Below are 21,449 nucleotides of genomic sequence, written 5' to 3' on the forward strand. Positions count from 1 at the left end.
GCTAATTAAGATCTATGTAAATAGCTGTGTGCATTTTGAATTAATAGGATGTTCCAAAATCCTCATGAATGTTGTGGTGCTAGGGTATGGAAACAGTCAGAATTTGAGAAATTTGCATTATTTTTGAATTGGTAGCTTCTGGGTTAGTAGATTTTAACTTTTTATCTCCTAACTCTATGCTTAGTTGTATTTTACTATGGAAGAAGTTACTGAAAACACACCGACTTCTGCAGTGTTATCAGTAGAGTTCAGTACTGGAAATGAGTGGGTTTCTTTTTTGCCTTTTATAAGCCTTCCAGCTGATGGGCAGAATTTAAGTCCCCGTGGTGCACAAGCAGATGGGAAAATGCTGGTCTTTAGTTTTCAGTCATCAGTGCTAATTCTTTTATCTTCTGAATGCATTAGTGGAACAGACTATGCCTGTCAAGCAATCTTCAATATGTCCCATGACAGTCTTATTTTTTTAACTCATTGAAAATCCTTTCTCTGGCTTGACATTGCCTACATATTATTAGTTTAAGAAAAATTGCCTTCCCCATAAATTAAATGATTATCAAAATGATTATTGAACATTGAATGATGATTTTAAAGTACTGTTTTTATTAGTTTTGACACATACTGCAACAACAAAGAAGTGTATTTTCAAATAAAATTGAGTATTTCTGTAGACATTACTGATCTCATATGTGTACATCTATATGAAAATTTTTATAAAGAGCCACTTTATTTGCACATTTTTTAATCCTTTCTTAACTCATCTTTTACAAAAGTTAAGATACTTGGGATTTTTGGAGCACTATAATGTACATTGTATACTATACATTGGTATGCATCCATAAATCCTAATTTCTAGATTACAAAAAAGTCTATTTTGGGACCAGGAGTTAAGCTGCATATTCAGATCTTGATGCTTCTTTCTGCAATAATGAAACCCAAGAGTGCCATGAATTAAAAAACTTGTCTCCACACTATAGCTGAAACACTTTACTTTTATTAGTATGATAAAATTCCCAAGTGTATTTGTATGAAGGTTGCTTGACTGGTCTAGCATGTAACTATACAGGAAAAAAGTATATTGTGATGGTATAGCATAATTATGCATAGATACTTATGCATAATTATGCTATACCATTACAATGTATATGCATATGTTGTTTTAGTGATTATATCAGTGTATTGGCATAAAATTAAATTCCTAAATGACACAGCTATACTGTTACACAAAAGAATTATCTATGGCTTTTCTGAGATTGGTACAGTATATGAATTATCCTGGGTTCCAGCTCCTTTCTTGTAGGCTCACTTGAGCACCCCAGTACCTCCAACTGATCTTGCCTTCCCTTATACTCTTGGACTGTAGACTCCTTTAGTCCTATCTTCCCAAGCTTGGAAGAGAAGTGATTGTCTGCACTGACTTCTGTCCTGCTTTCCTTTAGAGTGTCTTGGTGGAGATAGACCATCTCTCATCTTCAGCTTATTTTCCATGCCAAGAGAGCACTTGTAAGACATTGAATTCAGCTTTGGTTCTCTAGGCTGTGTTGTCATGGACATAGCATAAGGGATTGAGCTTTGTGTTTGGATGATGTGAGATGAGGCATACCAAAACTGAATCCAAACTTTACCTTAGATCACAAGTAAAGCTCATCCAGATGTCAGACAATTCCTGCCTCCTTATGGAAGAGTAAACCTGGTAATGTGACAGGCATGGGCTTACACACAGTAGCAGCTCCCACAGAGTGTAAAGCCTTAAAATAGAACAAAGATAGCAAACAGCTGATTGATAGTATCTTTCCTCTATGAGAGGTAGAAGCTCCTGAGTCACTCAATTTCCCATAATTTGGAGGAAACCATTGATTTAAAGTTTTGGAAGAAGTCCTGGGCCTGTGTGCTCAGCCAGATGAGTTTGTAGAGCTGTCCTGGAGCTCTGCAAGTCCATGGAAGTAAATGGAAGTGACAGTTTTTTCCATTTGTATTAAAGGAGAATTTGTCTTTCTGAGTGAATATGCCTAAACATGCTGCCCTACAACAGAGGATATCAGCTGAGCACGAGTATGTGTTCTCTACAGTCTTTCCATAGCTTCACAAGTCTGTGCAAGGCACATTCACTGAACATGTGTGAGTTTATCAAATTACAAGAACAATAGGTGCAATTAGATCTTTTCAGTTGTTATTTTGATTTGTGATCCCTAGATTTAAGTTCTGAATTGCTGTACAGAGTTTGGCTTCTTGTTATTCAGACTGTTTTGAGCAGAGACACTCTGGAAACAAAGGAAGAAAATATTTTCAAATTGAAAATTCCTACCTTATAATGAGAGTGCTATTTGCATTTCAAGGCACTTAAAAGTTCAGGTTTCAATAAATCAGAATTTACTGAGGAAAACCTATTATTTTGGAAAAGTTATGCCTAGGTCTGGTTTCCATTACAGTTTGTGTGGGGGTTTGTTTAGATGTGGAACTTAACTACCTGAGAGAAATTATTATTTATTATTTGCAAAACATAATACTTTGAAGCTCTAGTCATCAGTCTTGAGTGACTGAAATTCCCATTTAATCAAAGATCACATGTGTCTCCTCTGGCTGCAGTGATGGAAACTGCCCTGAAGAACAGGCTTGTGAAATGCTGGTTTTGTACAGCTGAAATTTTAATTCCTTTCTGTTCCACCAAGATATATGAAAGAAAAGCCTGCTAGGATTAGCTGTATAGCAGATATCGCTGTTTGGTGGATGGCTTTCTACCAGTCCCACTTCTGTCTTCCGTGCAGGGAGAATGTTGTGCCCTTTCCATGTTTTGTTTGGCAGGCTTTACTGGGGGTCGTGGACTATAGTGAAAGTTACAGGTCTTTACAGATGGCTTATGAACATTTGTCATTCCTCTTCCATTCTCTGTTAAGCCCTGGGGAGTAGGAATAACAGTTAAAATTTAGAAGTATGTAAGCTGCATGGTAGATTCCTAGTCCTGAATCTGCTCAGGGGAAGATAGCTGGCTTCTTACGGGCTTCTGGGCACCTCTTCTGACATTTTATTCTTGGACAAGAATCCATGCTTTACTCCAAAATGGACAGATATTGATTAACTGTATCCCTGGTGTCTTAAGATCTGCAATGCCATGAAGGGTGTGTGTGTGTGGGGGGGGTCCTCAAAGATTTGTGGAAAAAGTCAAAATTAAAGTATTAAGACTGCAATCAACATTCTGAGAGACAATATCCAGATTCAGTAAAATAGTTCCTAGATTGTCTTATTTCCAAAAAACAAAAACAAAAGTAGTTGCTCAACTTATGTGTGTGTCAGGTTTCTTCTTAGTAAGCAGGATTGCAACAGAGAGCAGCTAGGGGAACTGTCAATGCAGATCTATGGTAAACACTAAATCCTCGTTTGTTTTTTCCCCAGCTCTTCTAGTAACTAAATTTTTATTTCTGTGAAATATCCTGCCTACAGGAAGTCTGTTGTTGAAATGAGTTGGAAGAAAAACATGCTGTTGAACTGAGAGCAGCTGCTCAGCCATTCTCATTTAATGTTTAATTTTATTTCTTTGTCTGCGGTTTTCTAATGTCTTTGACTTTTGTGAGCCCTCCTTAAGAGCTTTTCCTGTTCTGCTTAGCATCATGAATTTGTGAAAAGTGAGATCCATTGCTAATGATGTGTAACACAACACTATATTGAACAACATCATACCTTTTGCTTTGTTAATGAATGAAAGTCAAACTAATGAAGGCCAATATAAGCCACAAAAAGAGGAGCCAGCTAGGTTTCTGGGATTTGGTGTCTTGAATGAAAATTCATGCAAGCCTCTGAGATTAGAGAGCAAGATCAAATGGATCCATGGAGCCCTTGGGCATGTGGGATTTCCTGTATGTTTCCCTGTTAACAAGCAAATAGAGCATTATACCCTGTTTGCTGTTGCTTTCTTTTCAACTGATAGTGTACTACAAGACTTTTAACAGAGGTTTGTCAAACAGTTCTTTAGAAGGATGGACCATCTGCATGCTTTCCATGGTATACATGAGACTATGCATATATGTGTGTGTAAACCTTGGATATCCTTCAATGAACAAAACCTTTTAATGAAATTAGTGAAAAGGTGTAGGTCAATATGGAAAAAAGTATATGTATTTATGTTATGGCAAGTGAAATGCCACAAATGTTTTGTGGTAGTGCAGAGGTCTAACTCTTGCTGTAATGATATTATCATGTTTTGAATAGTTACTGTAGCATTTAGTGAAAAATGATGCATGTGATTGCATAGTGTCAGACAAGGGAGAATGCAGCAATGAACAGCATTTACAGATGTGTTTATTGTTTTCATGCCCTGTTTATTTGAACTGAAGATGTTCTTATAAAGCATTGTTGATACACTGCAGTAATGAAGATTCATATTGAGATGCTGAAGAATGTAAGGTTTTGCTTTTCAGGTCATATATGCTAAAACACATACTGTGTCAATCTTGAAGAACACATTTCAGATGTGGATATGCAGTATTGTGTAGAAATATGAATATCTTTAATAGTGCTTGGACTTCAGAAGCTATTGGGTTCTTCACCCACTTTCTGAAATACTATTTGGGAAGAAAGAGTTCAGCTCCTACTATGACCTTGTGTCTAAAGTGCTGCTCTCCCCTTTCACTGTATTATTCTGAAATAGGTTTAAGTATATACAGATATACAGAGATGTGAACATGGGATAAGTTAGGTAAGTTAGAGTGGGAACATACATTGTGTGATATATGTGATGTACAGTGACAGTTGGTGACTCTTGATTCATAATATTCTGTGGTGAATCTGAGGTTGTTCATCTGTCTTCTACTGAATGGTAAGCCATCTCAAACTACTTCACACTTGGCAAAAAACAAAGGTGTGCATATAGATAGGTATTGCAAAGCAGTTCAGGTCTACCTGTGTCCATCTATTTTGTTTTTGAGATCAGTCTCTTAGTCTCTAGTATCATCAATCTTTGAATATATGTGGAATTAAGCTATTCCATGAGTTTGTCTTAAATGAAGACATATCATAGATTATACAAATTAATGAATAAGGAGAAATTAAAACAGGTTAAAAAATGCATGCTAAACTGGTCCTAAGATAAATTGAAGTCTCTTCAATTCTTTTCAGTCTTTGTTGCCAGAACCAGAAGAAAAATCTTACCTCCTCTCTCTAGCCAAAGGTATTTTCTCTCTGGTAGCAGGCTTTGATTTCTGATCATAGGGAGATATTGTGTAAATCTGGCACCATCTCCTCAGTTATTACTGAGAACCAGAGTTCACTCACACTCTGTATATGGATGTTGTTCTCACATAACAGTGCATATACTTCAGTTGCATTTTGCACTCTGTATACTGAAGTAGGTTTCCTTAGGAGCATTTCTTTTATGACATATGTAAATATGTTCCACTCCAGTCTTGCTAAAATGAAGCAAGTTATCATTTCGGAAAAAATATTTTTCTCAAAAATATTTTTGTAACAATTAGGGGATATATTGGATAAAGTTTTTCAAGGGGGTTCTTACTGAGAAATGATGGGAGGCTGAGGACATGTTATTGAATGGGTAAGCCAGTAGCTTTTTATATAAGCTGAGCACTGCATGCAGAATTCAAGTGGATGGATAAAATATTTGAACTGAAATAGAATAAATATGGAATTGCATTTTGAATATAAATAAGGCCAACATATACAATTCCAATATATATTTAGAATCTCATTGTCAATAGTCTGGGTACTGTATTCCCCATAGTTTCCTCAAGAGCTATAAACTTAAGAACAAAGTAAGACAATATTAAGATGGTCTTAATTCCATCTGCATCTTTAATTATATCTGTGTTTCTTATTGTCTGGCCTACAAGGCCATCTATATAGTGGTAACACTTGAATAGTTTAGTACAGTTTTGGCCATCTAAATTTGGACATATAAGTACAATACTTGTGAGATCTGTTATCTACAACACGTTGCACATCTTTGTCATGCTCTGTCTGCACTTCCACTTGAGTCTGCTGCTCTTCTGTCCTGTTGCTGCTTAGCTTAGCCTGCCTCTCTCTCATTTATCAGAATCTGATCCCCATCTGATACTTGTGTGAGCTTCTGTCATGTTTTCTGCCAGCTGTGGTATTGCCATTTGCATTCTGCTTACACAAGAAGCTAATGGAAAATTTGGGTTTTAATTAGAAAACGATTTTCAAATAATCTTTTAGCACTGGCCATGACTAGCTGAGAGATGCCTGGGAATAAAAGGTATCCTGGGCAACTGGGAAGCCTGTGTCACATTCAACAGTGAAGAGTTTCCAATGTATTGCAGGCAAATATGTGATCAGAGTTGAACAGAAAGATATGCTCTATCCTGTGCATACTGGTTTGTACATTTTGCATCATACTAACAACTGCAGCAATTAAATGTCAGACTTTTTTGACAGGAACACACTAAAGAAGGGAAACAGTGAAATTTCCCACGTGTAGATAGCCAGCACAATGTATGTATGAATTGTAACTGAAGTTGTTTGAAACCCGAAATTTCCATTTCACAGATAATTTTGGTATTATGAGTTTTGCATTTAAGTCTGATTCCAAACAAAACACTGTTTCTTTGTTTGGTGTTTTTTTTTTTTTCTCAAAAAATCCAGAAGCCATCAACTTGGATAACATTCAACAATCCTGTTAGCTTGGTGATGCCATGTTTTCATAGTTGGGAAGTTTGTGGACCTGAGCTGGCTCAAATCCTCCAGCTTACAATTAAGATGGAAGAATTCTGGTCTGTCTGTATTTGTGGCTATGTAAACCCTTCCTGTACGAGCAAACAAGCTCCTTACCTGCCATCAGCTGCTTTGCATGTCTTTGAATGTCTCCCCTTTCCCAGTGAATTGATGTCATTGCACTTCCACAAGTTTCAGTAGTACATGTGCACTCTGCAGTACATATGCATGTTACTGTGTGGCAAAATTAAAAGATACAAATTTATTACGGGTTCTTTTATTAAGGGTTCCCATATTTCCTTGATTAACATGAAGGTGCATTATAGTTTACTTTTCTTCCGGTAACTGAGTATCAGTTACCGGCAGAAAAGTGCCCGGTGAGCCAGTGGAATCATCTGGGAAATTCTATACTCCTTCTCATCTGCTACAGTAGTCGTATCACTAAATCTAAATGAAATTGATATTGTGAGCAATTGTAAAGCGGTATACATTTGCAACAGTTCACGTGTGCCTGGATTAATGAAATTGTTTTTCATTAGTTTGGTTTGAAGGTTTGAATGATAAATATTAAGAACTGGTGAGCGTGTTTCATCTGTAGGTATGCCAGAATCTGGTTCAGAATATAAAAAGTTTATTAAAATGAGTTCTGTGATAAAAACTCTTTGTTAGCAGGTTACTTTCAAATGGTTACAGTGAAGAGTCTGTCCTCCATGGCCCCATGTGAAAGAGAGGAAAATGAGAAAAAAATAGAACTTGATAACAAGGGAAACAATTTTTTATCTGTTTACCCTTTTTTCAGCTTTTCTTTCTCTAGTGACAGAAAAATTCGTCAGCTAGCCTGAGATTTTTTTCTTAATTTCTCTTTGAAAGCCATTTTTCAGATGGCTATCACAAAGGGAGATTATTTCAAGTCAGGATTTCTTTGAAAGCATAGCTAAGCATAGAAATAGAATTAAGAACCGTTTTGAGAACGTATCAAAGAAACTGAGTTTAAGAAACATTTCTAGTACCTAAATCCATGTGCACTTAAATCCTCAAACACATAGTCCTGGATAAGATGCTTCCTCTCTTATATGCTATACTTAAAATTGCTTTCTTTATGAAAGGTACTGGACTTTACAAATAGCAGTATTTCTGACTATTCCCAAAACATTTGATGCAGCTCTTAAAATTAGATTTGCTGAAGTCAGATGAATCCAGCACGTCTTATCTTCAATTTTAATAAAGTGCAAGTTTCTGTTTATTATGATTCTGGAAGAAAATTTTATGGTAGTAATCATAAAATAAATACATAAATAACCAGGCAGATTTTAAAAGCCTACTATAGTTTTGAGGACACTCTAATGATTATTTGGAGCCTCAGTCATTTTTTTTAGCACTTTAAAAATGGTGAAAGGAAAACAAGTCGGCAGGTAAGTCATTGTCCTGGAAAGTTGTATCCCAGGTTTATTATTGTATGTAGCCCATAAGCAGCATATACATCTTCGTTAGTTGATCATCTCGTAATCAAACCTATTAGTGAAGTAAGTTGGTGGAACTATTTGGGGTCCACACTAAATAATTCCTTTGTATGCTTGGCACTATACAGAGGAAGGAAACATAAGGGATCAAGAATATGTTCAGATGCTGCTGAGGTTTCACGTATATTAACACTTGAAATATTTGTAACTTCTGGTCACTAGCAAAAGATATTTAGGAAATTGCAACATTTGAAGAAAGAAATAAACTAATGTAGAACTACCCAATAAAAATTATGAGGAGCTCAATAATTCCAGGTATTGTTCAATAACATTACACTTTAGAGAAAGAATGGACAGTGTGCTGCTGGCCAAGTTAAAAATCCCACTTTTCCTGAATTTTAATATGTCAAAGGTATATTGGTTTCTTAGCTCAACAAGGAAGAGAATGTACGTAGGTTTGTTTTATTGTTATCCACCTGGACTTCTTTTGACTTTGCTTGAAAATTATTTACATGCAGGAAGGATAGGTACCTGGAAGGCTTTATGCTTTTTTTTCATTACATTCAAAACAATCAGATGCAAAAAACGTGTTACTTCTTTGACTCTACCATCACCAGCAAACCCTCATGGGTCAGTGAATAGAAGTCAAAATGCAAAATCTTGCTGCCTAGTAGTGGAACAAGTACAGTAAATGTGATTAAGCCATCCTGCAAACAAATTATGCTCTGCAAATCCATCCTTTGCCAGCTTTTTTATCATCTCTTCAGTTCTGGCTCTCATTTGTAGGATAGATAAACAGAAATTTATTTTCATAGCACTATAATGAATATACATTTTAGATTTTGAAAGTCTCCTTCCATTCCTTTTTGCTAAGAGAGTCAGCTCCTGTCATCTAATCTCATTTAGCTGTCTACAAATTATGCATCTAATCTAAATTTGCTGTCCTGGTTTCTCCTTACAGTCAGTGGAGCAAGACAGACACTACCAGAAAGTAGTATACGTTGTAGTAAGATAGTTTATCCTATAGTGTAGGATATCCTTGAGTAAGATATCTCAGTGTTTGAGATAGATGGGATGAGTCCGTCTTTGGTGCCTGTCATCCCCTCTTTCACTACAAAGGGAACACAGGAGATTAGCTCAGACTAGCAGTCCAGCTTCAACGGTTTAAATTGGATGACATGAAACCCACATGAATTTTCTAGCTTTTCATGTCATACATTACCCTGAGCCAGGAGCTGACCCCACCAGGAGTTTTTATTTGATATAGTACTTACAGTGTAAACTCCTGAAAGAAGCAGTCATATCTTTTAATATTAATAATTCCTTATTACCAGTTTACCTTTGCCAGTCTGACAGACTGTCATTGGTAGCCATCATTTTTATTAGCTACATCTTTTTCATACAAGTAGGTAAGAAAAGTAATTAAATTTACCAGAGGTCACTTTTGTTTCATAATTACTTTCAGTTTAAAGCCATAGAAAGAACACTTGAAATAAATTAAAGTTATGCCCTCTAAAAGAGGACAGATGGCATTTCACTGTAGTGTAAACTTTATGTTCACCAGATACATATAATATTTTCCAGGAAAAGGCGAAAGCTTTCATATTAAAAAAAAGACAAAAAACTGTCCTTCATACTGTAAATTCTAGTATTAACAATATTCACTATAGAAAATGTGAATTTTCTCATTGTTCTGGTGGTTTCTCTTTGTGGTTCTCATGTGCCTATTCCCCCCACTCCCCCCAGCTGGTTCTGTGGCTCCCTTTAGATGTCTGTCCTTTATGTTGGATTTTGAATGAAACTTATAGAAATGTCAGTTTGGCTCCTTTAGGGACTACAGCTGAAATTATCAAGCTCACTTTCATTGTCTTCAGTTGGTGACAAATGGCAATTTTATTTAGCAAGGGATGATTCTCTTTGAAGTTTGATTGATGAATGAGGCCACAGGGGTTGGCCCGGCTGACAAGGTTATCCCTACCAGCTGTCTACCCATCCCTACTGCATGGGTGTCTGTGCTGCTTGTCAGTCAGCTGTGGAACCACTGCTGTTTATTGTGCAGTATTTTAAGGCAGACTGTAATTGGTGACAGCTTTCTTTACTTTGAAATGCTGTGCTGCAAACCATGGTGGTTCCAAAACTCATTGACGGGCAGCTCAGACATCTGTGCAGTACAGGCAAGCTGGACAGCTCAGGCRCTACCAGTGTCAGCTGTGCCAGCTCTTTCTGACAATCAGGAATCCTTTAGTCTTGTCTTTGTTTTTATTTTATGTTTCAGGTTACAATGAACCTACTGTCCCAAAACCCAAGTTTTGAAATGTTTTTGAGTGGGAATGTTAACTGGTTCCAATACGTTAGAACCCCCATAGCATTTTGAGATTTCATTACAAAATCCTAAAATGTTCTTAATTCTTGTGTGTAGGCTGGAGCAAATGTGCTGCTGCAAGATGTTAACGGAAACATTGCACTTGATTATGCCATAGAAGGGACCGAATCCAGCAGCATCCTTCTGATGTACTTGGAAGAAAATGGTAAGTCAGCTCTTTGGATTCTGAAATGTTTTTATTGAACGTGACATAAAAGTAAAAAGGCTGGATATTTGTTTAACATAAGTCATCACTGAAGCCTCTGGAGCTGTATTAGTTTAGAGGTGAAGAGGATGAAGAGGAATTGGAATCATAAAAGATTTCAGTGTGTCTAGATTGGGAAAACTGATATAGATTAGTGACAACTGGTGATTGTCAGGTCTATTTTTGCCCATTTATATGGAGATGCCAAAATGTGAATTAAAAGCAGAGAAACAGCAGTAGCCCAGAAGCTTTTAGAGCAACTAATTGAACAGTTTGAAGATCAGGTTTCACATTTTGTTTCATTTTACATAGTAGTTATGCATAACTGCAGCATATATTTTCTCCAGTGATAGGCTGTTAAATACAAATCTGTTCAAGTCTTCTGAATGGAAGTGTATATGAAACTTTACCGCTTATTCCAAAATATTACTCTTCGTTTTGTTTTGTATGGAGAAAATATTGTAGGTAGATTTGTATTATATAATATGTTCAATATGTTGTGGATGACAGCGCCTATATACCAAAAAAGGCTTTGTCATTCACCGGCTCCTAAATAAGGTATGGGTTCTGAAGTGGAATATCCAATATTGCTTTTGGCTGTAATAGTTTGCATTCAGATTTTATGTGGCACATCATAAAATTGAGGGAAATGTATTAAACAGAAATAATAAAGAGCTATAATATAAAAAGTGTAACTTTAACATTGTCTCCATGGAAGAAATCTGCTTTAACTTAAACCAAGTTAAGTTACATCCTGTTAATGGACACTTAAAAGCTAACTTAATCTGGCAAGGAAATAACATTCAGTGTCTGATCCTGTGTGTCTAGTCAGTAGTGTATCCAGTGGGTTACACACCCTGATGTTTTCACAATTTTGTTTCTGTGGTGCCTGTAAAAGTCTTCTCAGCTTATGGACTCTGGTTTTGGACTTTTTTTTTATGGCAAGACAGATATCAACTACTAAAAACCTTAGTGTCTTGCAAAATGCGTATACTTAGAGGTCTAAAAGCTTTGGCTGATGTTGCCTTTATAAAGCATGTGATTATACAACAAAATGTGGTCTGCTTGCAAAGATTAATGCAGATGCATCAGAAGAAACTTCCCATCTCATTGGTTTGTCTCTGTTTAAGCTTGGTTGCAGAGAGGAAATTTAAGAATAGAATTTAAAAAAATGCTAGTTTCTTTGCAATATGTCTTCATTGAAAGAAGGTATATGGAACAGTAGATTTTTATGACTTTGATGTTATCAGTGTTGCTTTTTTTCCAGTAGATAGCAGAGGTATTATCCCACATTAAAACAATGATTCTGTGAATGTGGAAAATTTCTAGAGAAGAAAAAATTAAACTTGATTAAACTTTCAACATCTACTAACTTTAGATTGCTAAGCCTGAGCTAATCATACAGAGCTTTTCTTTGGTCAGTGGAGAGAAATAGGAAACATGTATAGCCTTTCAGCTCTTCCTAAGCTAGCTGGGTCAGAAGACCTGTGTTCCAGGGCTGCCTTTTTCTGTAATGGGAACTTAGGCTGACAAGTTCTAGTTGATTGGTTTTAATTTTAGAGGGTTAGGGTAGATCAATTCTGCCCTTTAATTGAAGTTCTGGGTGAAATCCTGACCTTTTGGTGGTCAATGACAAAAACCCTGTCAAGTTTACTTGGTCTGTTGCTTTTCTTCTCTCACTATAGGTAGTGTAATGTACCCTTGCTTTGTACTTAGCTTTCAAATTTTAATTAGTATCTTCTGAAGTATTGGAATAGTCTACTGTAGATGAACAAATAATAGTTGAAGAGGAAATCATTAAGGGAAATAAAGGTATCTGGATAAGTATGAATTATTTTGAATTGCACAGACTAAAGGATTTTATGTGGATTGTTTTCCTGAAGCCCTTGTTATTGCAGTACATGCATACCCACATGCAAAGCAATGTCATGGCCCAAAATTTGGTTGTACAAGAGCATTAGTTGATCCTGTAGTAAATACCATCTTCAATTTGTAGTATTTTGAAACACCCACATCCAGTCTCACCCTTTAAATACAAAATGAGGTGCATTTCCCTAATGCCTGTACTTTCCCTGCATTCCTGAAAGGTTCCCTTGATGTTCTCCATTCAGCCATGCAGCCTATTTTACAGCATGAAGTAATTGCTGTGTAAAATAGACTGTAGTCTAATCATTGCCTTTAATTGCAGAGAGTTCACAGAGAAAAAATAAAATTAAGGGCCTTATGACTCAACTAACAAGAAAACAAGAAGCTATCAATTTACTTTGATGAAACAAAGTTAAGATTGGAGCAATTAGCTTTGATGCTATAGAACACTTTGTTAATTGGGGACATTAAAGTTCTTAAAACTTTTGCATGTTTATAATTTCTTACAGATCTCATCACTATGGTAGTTAACTGCTTCCAGTTGCTGGTGATGCTTATATGAGCTAAACCATTATTTTCTTCCTGTATTTTTGCAAGTTAACTTACAAAAAAAACCACCTTTAAATCTCTTTTCCCCCTTTTTTTATTGGAAAAGCATAACTTAAGTTTACTTTCTTACTAGCTCTCTGATTTTTGGAGTGTCATTAAAATGTCAGATAGGTAAGCATCTCACTGAAGATAACAAAAATGTAGCATTTCTGTGTAAATGATAGTTTCAATCTTGTGTTTCCATGCGTGGTTATTTGGTAAGCATTCTTGTTCTTCATTATCTCAAGTACCTCCTGAGAGGTTTTAAGTTACTGAACCCTTCCACTTTATTTCTGGAAGTATAAATACACTTTAGTTTGTACAGGCCTAACCGAGCTAAATTGGGAGCCCTGCAGACATGAAGCTCAGATTGGCCAGCTGCTTAAATATTTGCTCAGGTTCCCAGACAGCTTTCTTGAATAATTCCCTTCCACATCTACATGACTTATAGCATCCAACCTAGCTAGGTTGAAGTTAACTTTGCTCCATTTACCTGCACTGCAAATCTTAGTGCGTGACTTCAGAGTCTGCAGGTGTGTGCTGAGAAAGAGGAAGAAAACTCAAGGAAACATAATATAGCGGAGGGGAAATGGAGTCCTCTGAGTTCTGTTTGTAAAATATTTGTTAGGCACAGGAGTATCACAAGTGCAAAGTAAAGTTAATCCTCTAGCAACTGCCTGAAAAATTTTATATATTTTATGGTGTTATGCGACATGGCATATCAGAATTTTATACACACATTATAATACTGATGTTTACATGAAACTTGGTGTTTTTCATTAAAATATTCTATTTTCCTATAGAGATATCAGCTTTATAACAACTTATAGTAAGTACTGTACTGATTTTATGGTATCTACTAAAACTAATTATCAATTGAGGAAAGTAAAAAGCAGTTTTTACTTACCTAGGAGAAAACAAGTTGTGGTATATCTCCTCTGCATATTAGGAACATCCTTTGTGTTAGGTGATTAGCATTTCTAGTTTATTGTAAGCGTCATTTAAGAGATCCTTAATTGAAGGTAGAAGTAGCATTCAATGTCATATTTAGACAAGTGCTGGAAATAGCTTAACTGTATGAGATCTGGTCATGTCCTGGGAGCACTCAGAAGCCTAATGTGCTCCTGAGCTCCAGGACTTTAGTGGGATTGATTTAGCTAAAACAGATGTCTGCTAGCCACTCTAACTCTCTTTATGGCAAAGGAGATGCTTCAAATATAGGTATCTGTAATGGTTCAGATGAATCATGACCTGAACTCCATGTTTTTCTCCATGGGCTATGAAGGAAGCCCATAATGGCTAGCTGAGATATAGATGTCTACTATGTAGGGTGCGATTCAGTTTAAGATTATGATATTTGCATTTATGGGTCTATAAGTAGGTGCCTACCCATGAGCTGAGGTGTTTAAGTTTCTATTACAGTTAGCGGAGTTCTAGGCAATGCTGCCAGTACAGATACAAACACAAATGACCGTAAATTTGTTCTTTGCCCCTGTTTCATTGCTTGTGCATGTTACCGTTCTTCTTATTTCAATATCAGAAGAAAGTTATGATACTTAAAGAATTTGAGAAAGAAGATTGGGAGGCCTTCTGGTCCAATGTCCTGCCAAAGCAAGGCCAACTCAAGGTAGCTCAGGTTGCTCAGGGCCATCTTCAGTCAAGGTCTGAGTATCTCCAAAGTTGGAGATTCCACAACTGTTCTGGCCTCCTGTTCCAGTGCTGAACCATCCTCTTGGAGATTTTTTTTCTTATAGTCAGCTGGAATTTATTGCAACTTATGACTGTTATCCTTTCATTGTTCACCACTGAGGAGTGTCTCACTCCAGAGGTGAAATGGAAATATTGGGAAGTGTACAAAGGCTTTGTGTTTTTACTACTTATCCTGTGTTGTTCTGTGCTTGGTGGATTATCGGGATCATTGAGAATGTCCACCTGGAACCTTTCATTGACCTCTGTTTAGAGTAATATCATCATTTTGTTTTAAGGGAAAGTTTTATTCGTTAATGCTGTTTTAAAAACATCCCATTTTGAATTAACTAGTAACATATTTGAAAGGCATAATTTGTTGTGACTTAAATTTTAAATAATATTCCATTTGTTTTTGGAGGCAGAATGTTCTTCTGTAGAAGTGTGGCAGCAAAACGCTGATTGTGGCATATGATCCTTATGCTTCCTGTTTTTCCTTTATGCTGTTTTAAATATTTAATGCTTTGAAGAATGCTTTTTCTTTTCTTTTTTTTTTTTTTTTACTTCCTTTCTTGATGTTAGTTTCATGGTGAATTAAATGACTTATAAACTAGAAATGAGTAACACATATTTCTTGTTTCCATCTTTGACATGTGACAGGATGTGACAAATTTGTTGTGTAAATTGTTTCCAAAAAAGAGGAGTTCCCTTTTATCCTCCGAGATCTGAGGCTTCTAGCTTTCAGTAGGATAATTGTGCATTTTGAGAACATCACCTCTGTTATTTAATCTTAGAAAACAATATCTGAGTTTTTTTAGTTTGCTTTTCTTTTTGAAGATCTGTCAAATTATCCTACGCATTGGAAAACAAAATAGTCTTGCTCGTCTATTGTATAATGGCAATTTATGCACTATCAAATTATTACAAAAATCAAAGAAAGTAATCTGTTGTGAAATAATTTTTTGAAAGAATGCTTATATATAAATAATTTTTCTACCAGAAGATATAGGTTGTTTTTTTTTTCACCTGGAGTATGACTCAGGTGTTGAAAAAATAATTACTACCCTACTACAAAGCATTTTTTTTCTTTTTAGCAATTAACTTTCCATGCAGTGAACTAATTTAAAGTAGCTGATTAAAGTTTATTGACCTTTGATGATAATAGAGATTTCATGTGCTTAATCAGAATCTTTTATGGAATTCCAAGCCGTGTGAGTAATGGGTATGTTTTGTTCTGTGAATATTAAGGGGCTCATGTTTAACTCTCTAAAAACTTCAATGTAAAATATATAGAGCCAAAATCATATACAAGTCCTACCTACTTAAATAGTTTAATATGGTTTATATTGTTAAAATATTGTCCAGATTTTGCAAAAATAGACCACAGTCCATTAAAATTTGTACAAAGGATTAAAGATAAATGAGCCATAAGACTAAGGAAATACAGTAATCCATAATTTAAGAGTAATAAACATCCAAAAAGTTATTGTGGTTTAAAAATTGAAATAAATTGAAATATTTCATGAAATCTGGTCTTGTCTTTCTCATCACTGTGGCACTGTTTATGAGAATAAAATCAATATGAAAATACCAGTTACGTGTGGGATTCCAGTTTTGATCAATTATGTTGCTTGATTGCTTTTAATTAAAAAAAAAAAGTTAAGAAATCATGTGCGAAAATATACTAACGTTGAGGTTGTGTTTAAAAAAAAAAAAAAAAATCCTGTAAGGGGAAAAAATTATCCTGTATTATCTCTTCAGTGCCTTCAAGAAAAGCAATTGTTATAGATCACATTTGATTTAAAAAAAAATTCTTTAGACTTTCATATCTAAGGATCTGAAAGGCTTTTTATGAACAGTAATGAATTATTGCTAAGATACTACAATAAGAAATGACTAAAATGTCAACACATTCAGATTGTTAGCACTAAAGCTTAGTGAACTTCAGCTACAATTTATTCTCCTGTTTTTTTTTGTTCTATTTTAGAACAATATTCAAAGTGATTTTCTCTTGAAAATATTGATGCAGTAGGCTGGTAGAAAACCAGCCAACCAAAACCAAACAACTTCAGGGCAGTTCAAAACTTTTCACTCTGATTTTTACTGATTGAGGAAGACCTACCAGTAGGATTATGGCACACAGAAAAATCTGTCTAGCTTCTGGGTAGAGCTTGATTAATTGATGATGGGGGTTACATGACGCTGTTGCTTGTGAGAACATGAGACCAAACTAGCTGTTTCAGAGGGTCACTTCCAGTGCATCAAGCACACAGAAAATGTGACACATTGAAAATGTCGTAATTGAGAATGCACATCTGTCTTCCTTTGGCCTTTGTGTTTTCTGATACAAGCTTGAGCAGGTCACCTTAGATTTTATATTTTCTAACTTCTGGGTATTTGACTTTGAAGTCAGACACTAGAAATGGGCATACCCTCAATTAATAAGCTTTGCAGAAATTTGAAAAAGTGTGAAGAACCTCAGAAACAGGGATGTGCTTTTAGTATCCTGTCAGAGAACTTACTGATGGGTAATCTATTTTTATTACCATCAGAAATAAAATATTAGTGTTGATGAAATTCATAAAACTATAACCTTTAAATAGTTAGGAGAAAGTTATCCTAAAAAAAATTAGTTGTCGGGTGGGAGTACACCCACAGGGTCTGCAGCCTGTTCCCCAGGGGTCTCGATGGTGCAGCTGTGTAACCTGGGAGCAGATGGCTGGGAAAACAGCTAAGTCATGAGAAAGATAAACCTTGTCATAATCATAATCTTTCACTCATCCATTGGCTCAGGAGCTGCATTTAAGCTCAGGCCCTTGCCTGTGGTCCTTGCATGAGCTGCGTCACAGCCCAGCCTTCTACCATGCTGATTCTGACCTCGACCCACTGACTTGAAGGGCTCTGCTGCCCTTGTTGAGCAGCCTGTTTTTACTGCTGCCTCACAAAAGTGTCCAAGCATACCATATTAAGAACTTGTGGAAAAATACTGAGTATAGAAATAATACTCTATGTGCTGAGCTAATTTCAGACATCATACTTATGGCAACTAACCAGAGACAATGATATCCTTGTTTTGCTTCTGTGTTCTAATATTAATATTAGAAAAGGCTAAGGACAAAAACAAAATAGTAAATGTGCAAGACATATCCACAGGTGAATGCTTTAGTATTTAGCCTTGATGTTGTGCCAGTCTGTTAAAATAAATTGCAAAAATTATTTTTCTCATCATAAAAAATAAGAAGAGACAGAGTTCACTTAGCTAATTTTTAGCTAGAAGGGCCATGAACATCATTCTTGTAGAGGAGAGGGGGGGAAAAACCAGCATGTTTCACTGGAGAAGGAGGATTATCACTTTGCTATCTGCATGAGGAGGAGACAAGAATTTCATTCCTGATAGCATTTTCTCTCAGAGTAGAGGGAAATAGACTAAGCATCCTTCACTTGCTTTTATAACGTATTTAATGATAGCTTTAAAGACAGACAAACATATAAAACCCAACAACAGCGATCAGTAATGACTGACATCTGCACTGAATATTGGAATTAGAGCTATAGGCCTTAGTATTTTTACAAGTTTACATTCTTTTGTAGATATGTATAGATCTTGCTGAAATGGATTTGTTCAGATGCTGAACTTTGAAAGTCATACACACATAATGCTAAGTGATACAGACAAGAGCTACTAAACAATGCAATTTCACAAAGCTAATATCCTTTATAAAGCTATCTAGTAAGCTTCCAGTAAAGTTCTTCTCAGGCTTTATGCATCTAAAGCTGGATAAAGTTATAGCTACAAATAACACAACATGATTTTTTTTTCCCTCACTGATTATTTGTGAACATGTCTATTTTATAGTATGCGGCAGAGGAGAAAAACAGAAATTATAAACCGTGGCACCCCCAGGATTAAGAAGTACAGCATATGCATGACAGGCTCATCACACTTGGGGTGAAAGGAACCAGGAGGGGCAGGTATAGGCAGAGAAAAAGAATAATTTAATAAGAGGGAGAATTGGCTTCCGCTTGCAGGTGGAGAGACTTCCTGATTACTAGACGTCTCTGAAGAAAATATTCTCAGTTCTGTTTGCCATGTATTTCTTTACCACTATAACTTCCTGAAAGCTACTTGCCCCTTTTTCTCCAAAGTTTTTACACCCCTTTGGTTTGTCAATTTTATAATCATATGCCAGAGAGGGTGGTATAGCCAAAGGCCATGAAATGGCCTTGTCAGGTGTTTTTCGTAAGCGGTGAGAAATGCTACAGTCTCTAGATTTTAGGTTTTGCTTGTGTCTGTCATCAGCACTGATACTCATCACCAAATGTTGTGCCATGCACACTTTTTTAACTATTCCTTTCTGTCCCGATCTCCAGCAGGGATTTGAAAGCATTTAGCTCTTGTTCTGATTTTACAGGGTATTTGGAGTGTATTTTCTGTCCTGTGCCTTTCTTTTTGACTTTCCTTTTCTTCTTAATGTGAATCTGTTCCCATAGTACATGCCAATATTGTTTTCTTCCTCTATTTATTCATGCTGCCTCTCGTCCCATTTAGACTGAATATCTAGACCATATTTTCCTTTTGAAAAACAACATGAAGGTTACTCTTTGATTTAGCCAGTAAGAGTTACTGTATGAGTAATGTTTTGTTATACCATCCAAATACATGAAAAATATCACTCCCTGGGGAGGGAGAGAGGACTCTCCAGAATTACAAACTTGATTGATGGTGAGGCAGTTATTGGCGAGGTCTCCTTGTCCAAGTCTCATAGAATGGTACATGTGTATGCCTGATAAAGCTGGCAACCAGCTCCCCACTGAAGAAGCCTTCACACTAAAATCTAAAATTTCCCAAGTACTTGGAATTCAAAACTACAATTTTAAGATTGCAATTTATATTATTTTTGCATGGGTTTTAATGCATCATTCTGTATTCTAAACAGGCAGAGAAAAGGGACTCTATTGTCTCAGTAGCATTTAGAAAAGCTCCCAAACAGCATCTGTGGAACATGTCACTGTGGTAACACACTTGCCAGACAGTTTCTGCTATTTGTGTGTTGAAATATGTATCATTCCTTCATACAACTATTATTTGAAACTAGTGAAGCCATCTTGAGATTCACATAGACTGCACCTTTTTTTGCTATGTGCACAGCATTTTTTATGCATCTTCTCTGAGTTGATGGATATATAATTTGTGATAGAACACATAAAGCAATTGATGCAGCTGAACTCTTTTCCTGATTCCTCCTTTAGTGTGAGTAAAGTTAAACTTTCAGTAGCAGGTTTGGTTTTTTTTGTTGTTGTTTTTTGGACCCGTAAAGAAAATGCCAAAGTTCTATAAAATGCACTTTGCAAGGTGTAAGGATCAATATTTCACTACTAGTGTAAGAGTACTTTGATATTTTAATCCTCTGAGTCTGCCAAGCATAAGTTCATAGTAGGCTGGAAAAAGCTGAGTGGCCTTGGTAGGACTCTGCCCTCAACCTTTAGTACTTAATGAATTTTAAATGAGATGTGACAACTTAACGGACATGATGTAACTATGTTTGACTGACAATCTTTCTCTCTGGGGAAAGTCAAGCAGTGGTATTTTGAATTTGTGAACTACAAACCTGTTTCCGTTTCTGAGTGTTTGAGATATTAATGACACCCAAAAGATGTACTGTATTAATTTCCACCTGATACCTCTCTTCTTGAAAGAATAAACTTACCACAATTGCTTACTGGAGAAATCAAGTGGAAGAAAAAGCATAAATTCAATCAGTATTGCTTAGAAATTACCTTTTTCATTAGGTATAAAACTATATATATATTTTTCACCTTTAAACTTTCTTACATGACAACATTAGAAAGAGATTTATCACGACCAGTCATGTTTCACTTTCATTTCAGCGGTCCAGACTGTCCATGTAATGTGTTTAACAAATGGTAGAAGCACCTAAAGTGAATGCTACAAGTGATGTTAATATTTTTGGTACATATAGCCGCTCACACCAAATAGTATTTTGGAAATTTAAACTTCTGCACTTGAAAGAGTTCTATCACCATGACAAGAATGCTAATCTATCGATTTATTCTTGCAAAAAGCAGGAAAAAGGGAGAAACAAAAAGAAAAAAAGAGATGTAATTGATGCCACGTGGTATCTATTTTTTACAATAGTTTGTAAATGTCATAAGGTGATTTTAAGCCATTATTCTGAAATATGGTGAAGGTGTAGAAAAATTGATCTAGTCTGGCAAAATTAATACACTGATTCTTAGGAGTTAAAAATTCATGTGAAGTCAACATTGTGTTTTGGAGTAGCAACTGTCAGTCAACAGTATGTTAGCAAATACTGCTTTTCCTTATGAGAAATTTTATGTTAGGGCACCCACAGAGTCTCATTGGCTTCCATGGAACCAATTAAAGTTAGAAAAACAATTTAAATTAGAAAAGGGTGGACAAAGAAGGTGCATTGAAAATTACTCATGAGTGCATACTATCATATGTTCCATGTCCCTGGTTCCTAAACTGACCAGATTGTGAGCCAGGTTGAGTCTACCTGAAACAGGCAAGTTTGTCTTCACAGAGACTGAAAAACAAGGAGTGGGAGCAAGGTGCACCTGGTTC

General features: G+C 36.0%; 1 protein-coding gene across 1 annotated transcript in view; it reads left to right on the forward strand.

Annotated features, from left to right (window-relative positions):
• Nucleotides 1–21,449, forward strand: part of MYO16 (myosin XVI) — a 312,759-nt gene that overhangs the window by 72,536 nt on the left and 218,774 nt on the right. Inside the window, exon 5 of the mRNA XM_026073032.1 lies at nucleotides 10,555–10,663. Within this exon, the coding sequence (XP_025928817.1) occupies nucleotides 10,555–10,663 (109 nt within the window). The remainder of the gene's footprint in view (nucleotides 1–10,554; nucleotides 10,664–21,449) is intronic.

Source organism: Apteryx rowi, unplaced genomic scaffold (genome assembly GCF_003343035.1).
Source record: "Apteryx rowi isolate R43461 unplaced genomic scaffold, aptRow1 scaffold_359, whole genome shotgun sequence".
Taxonomy (NCBI): Eukaryota; Metazoa; Chordata; class Aves; order Apterygiformes; family Apterygidae; genus Apteryx; species Apteryx rowi.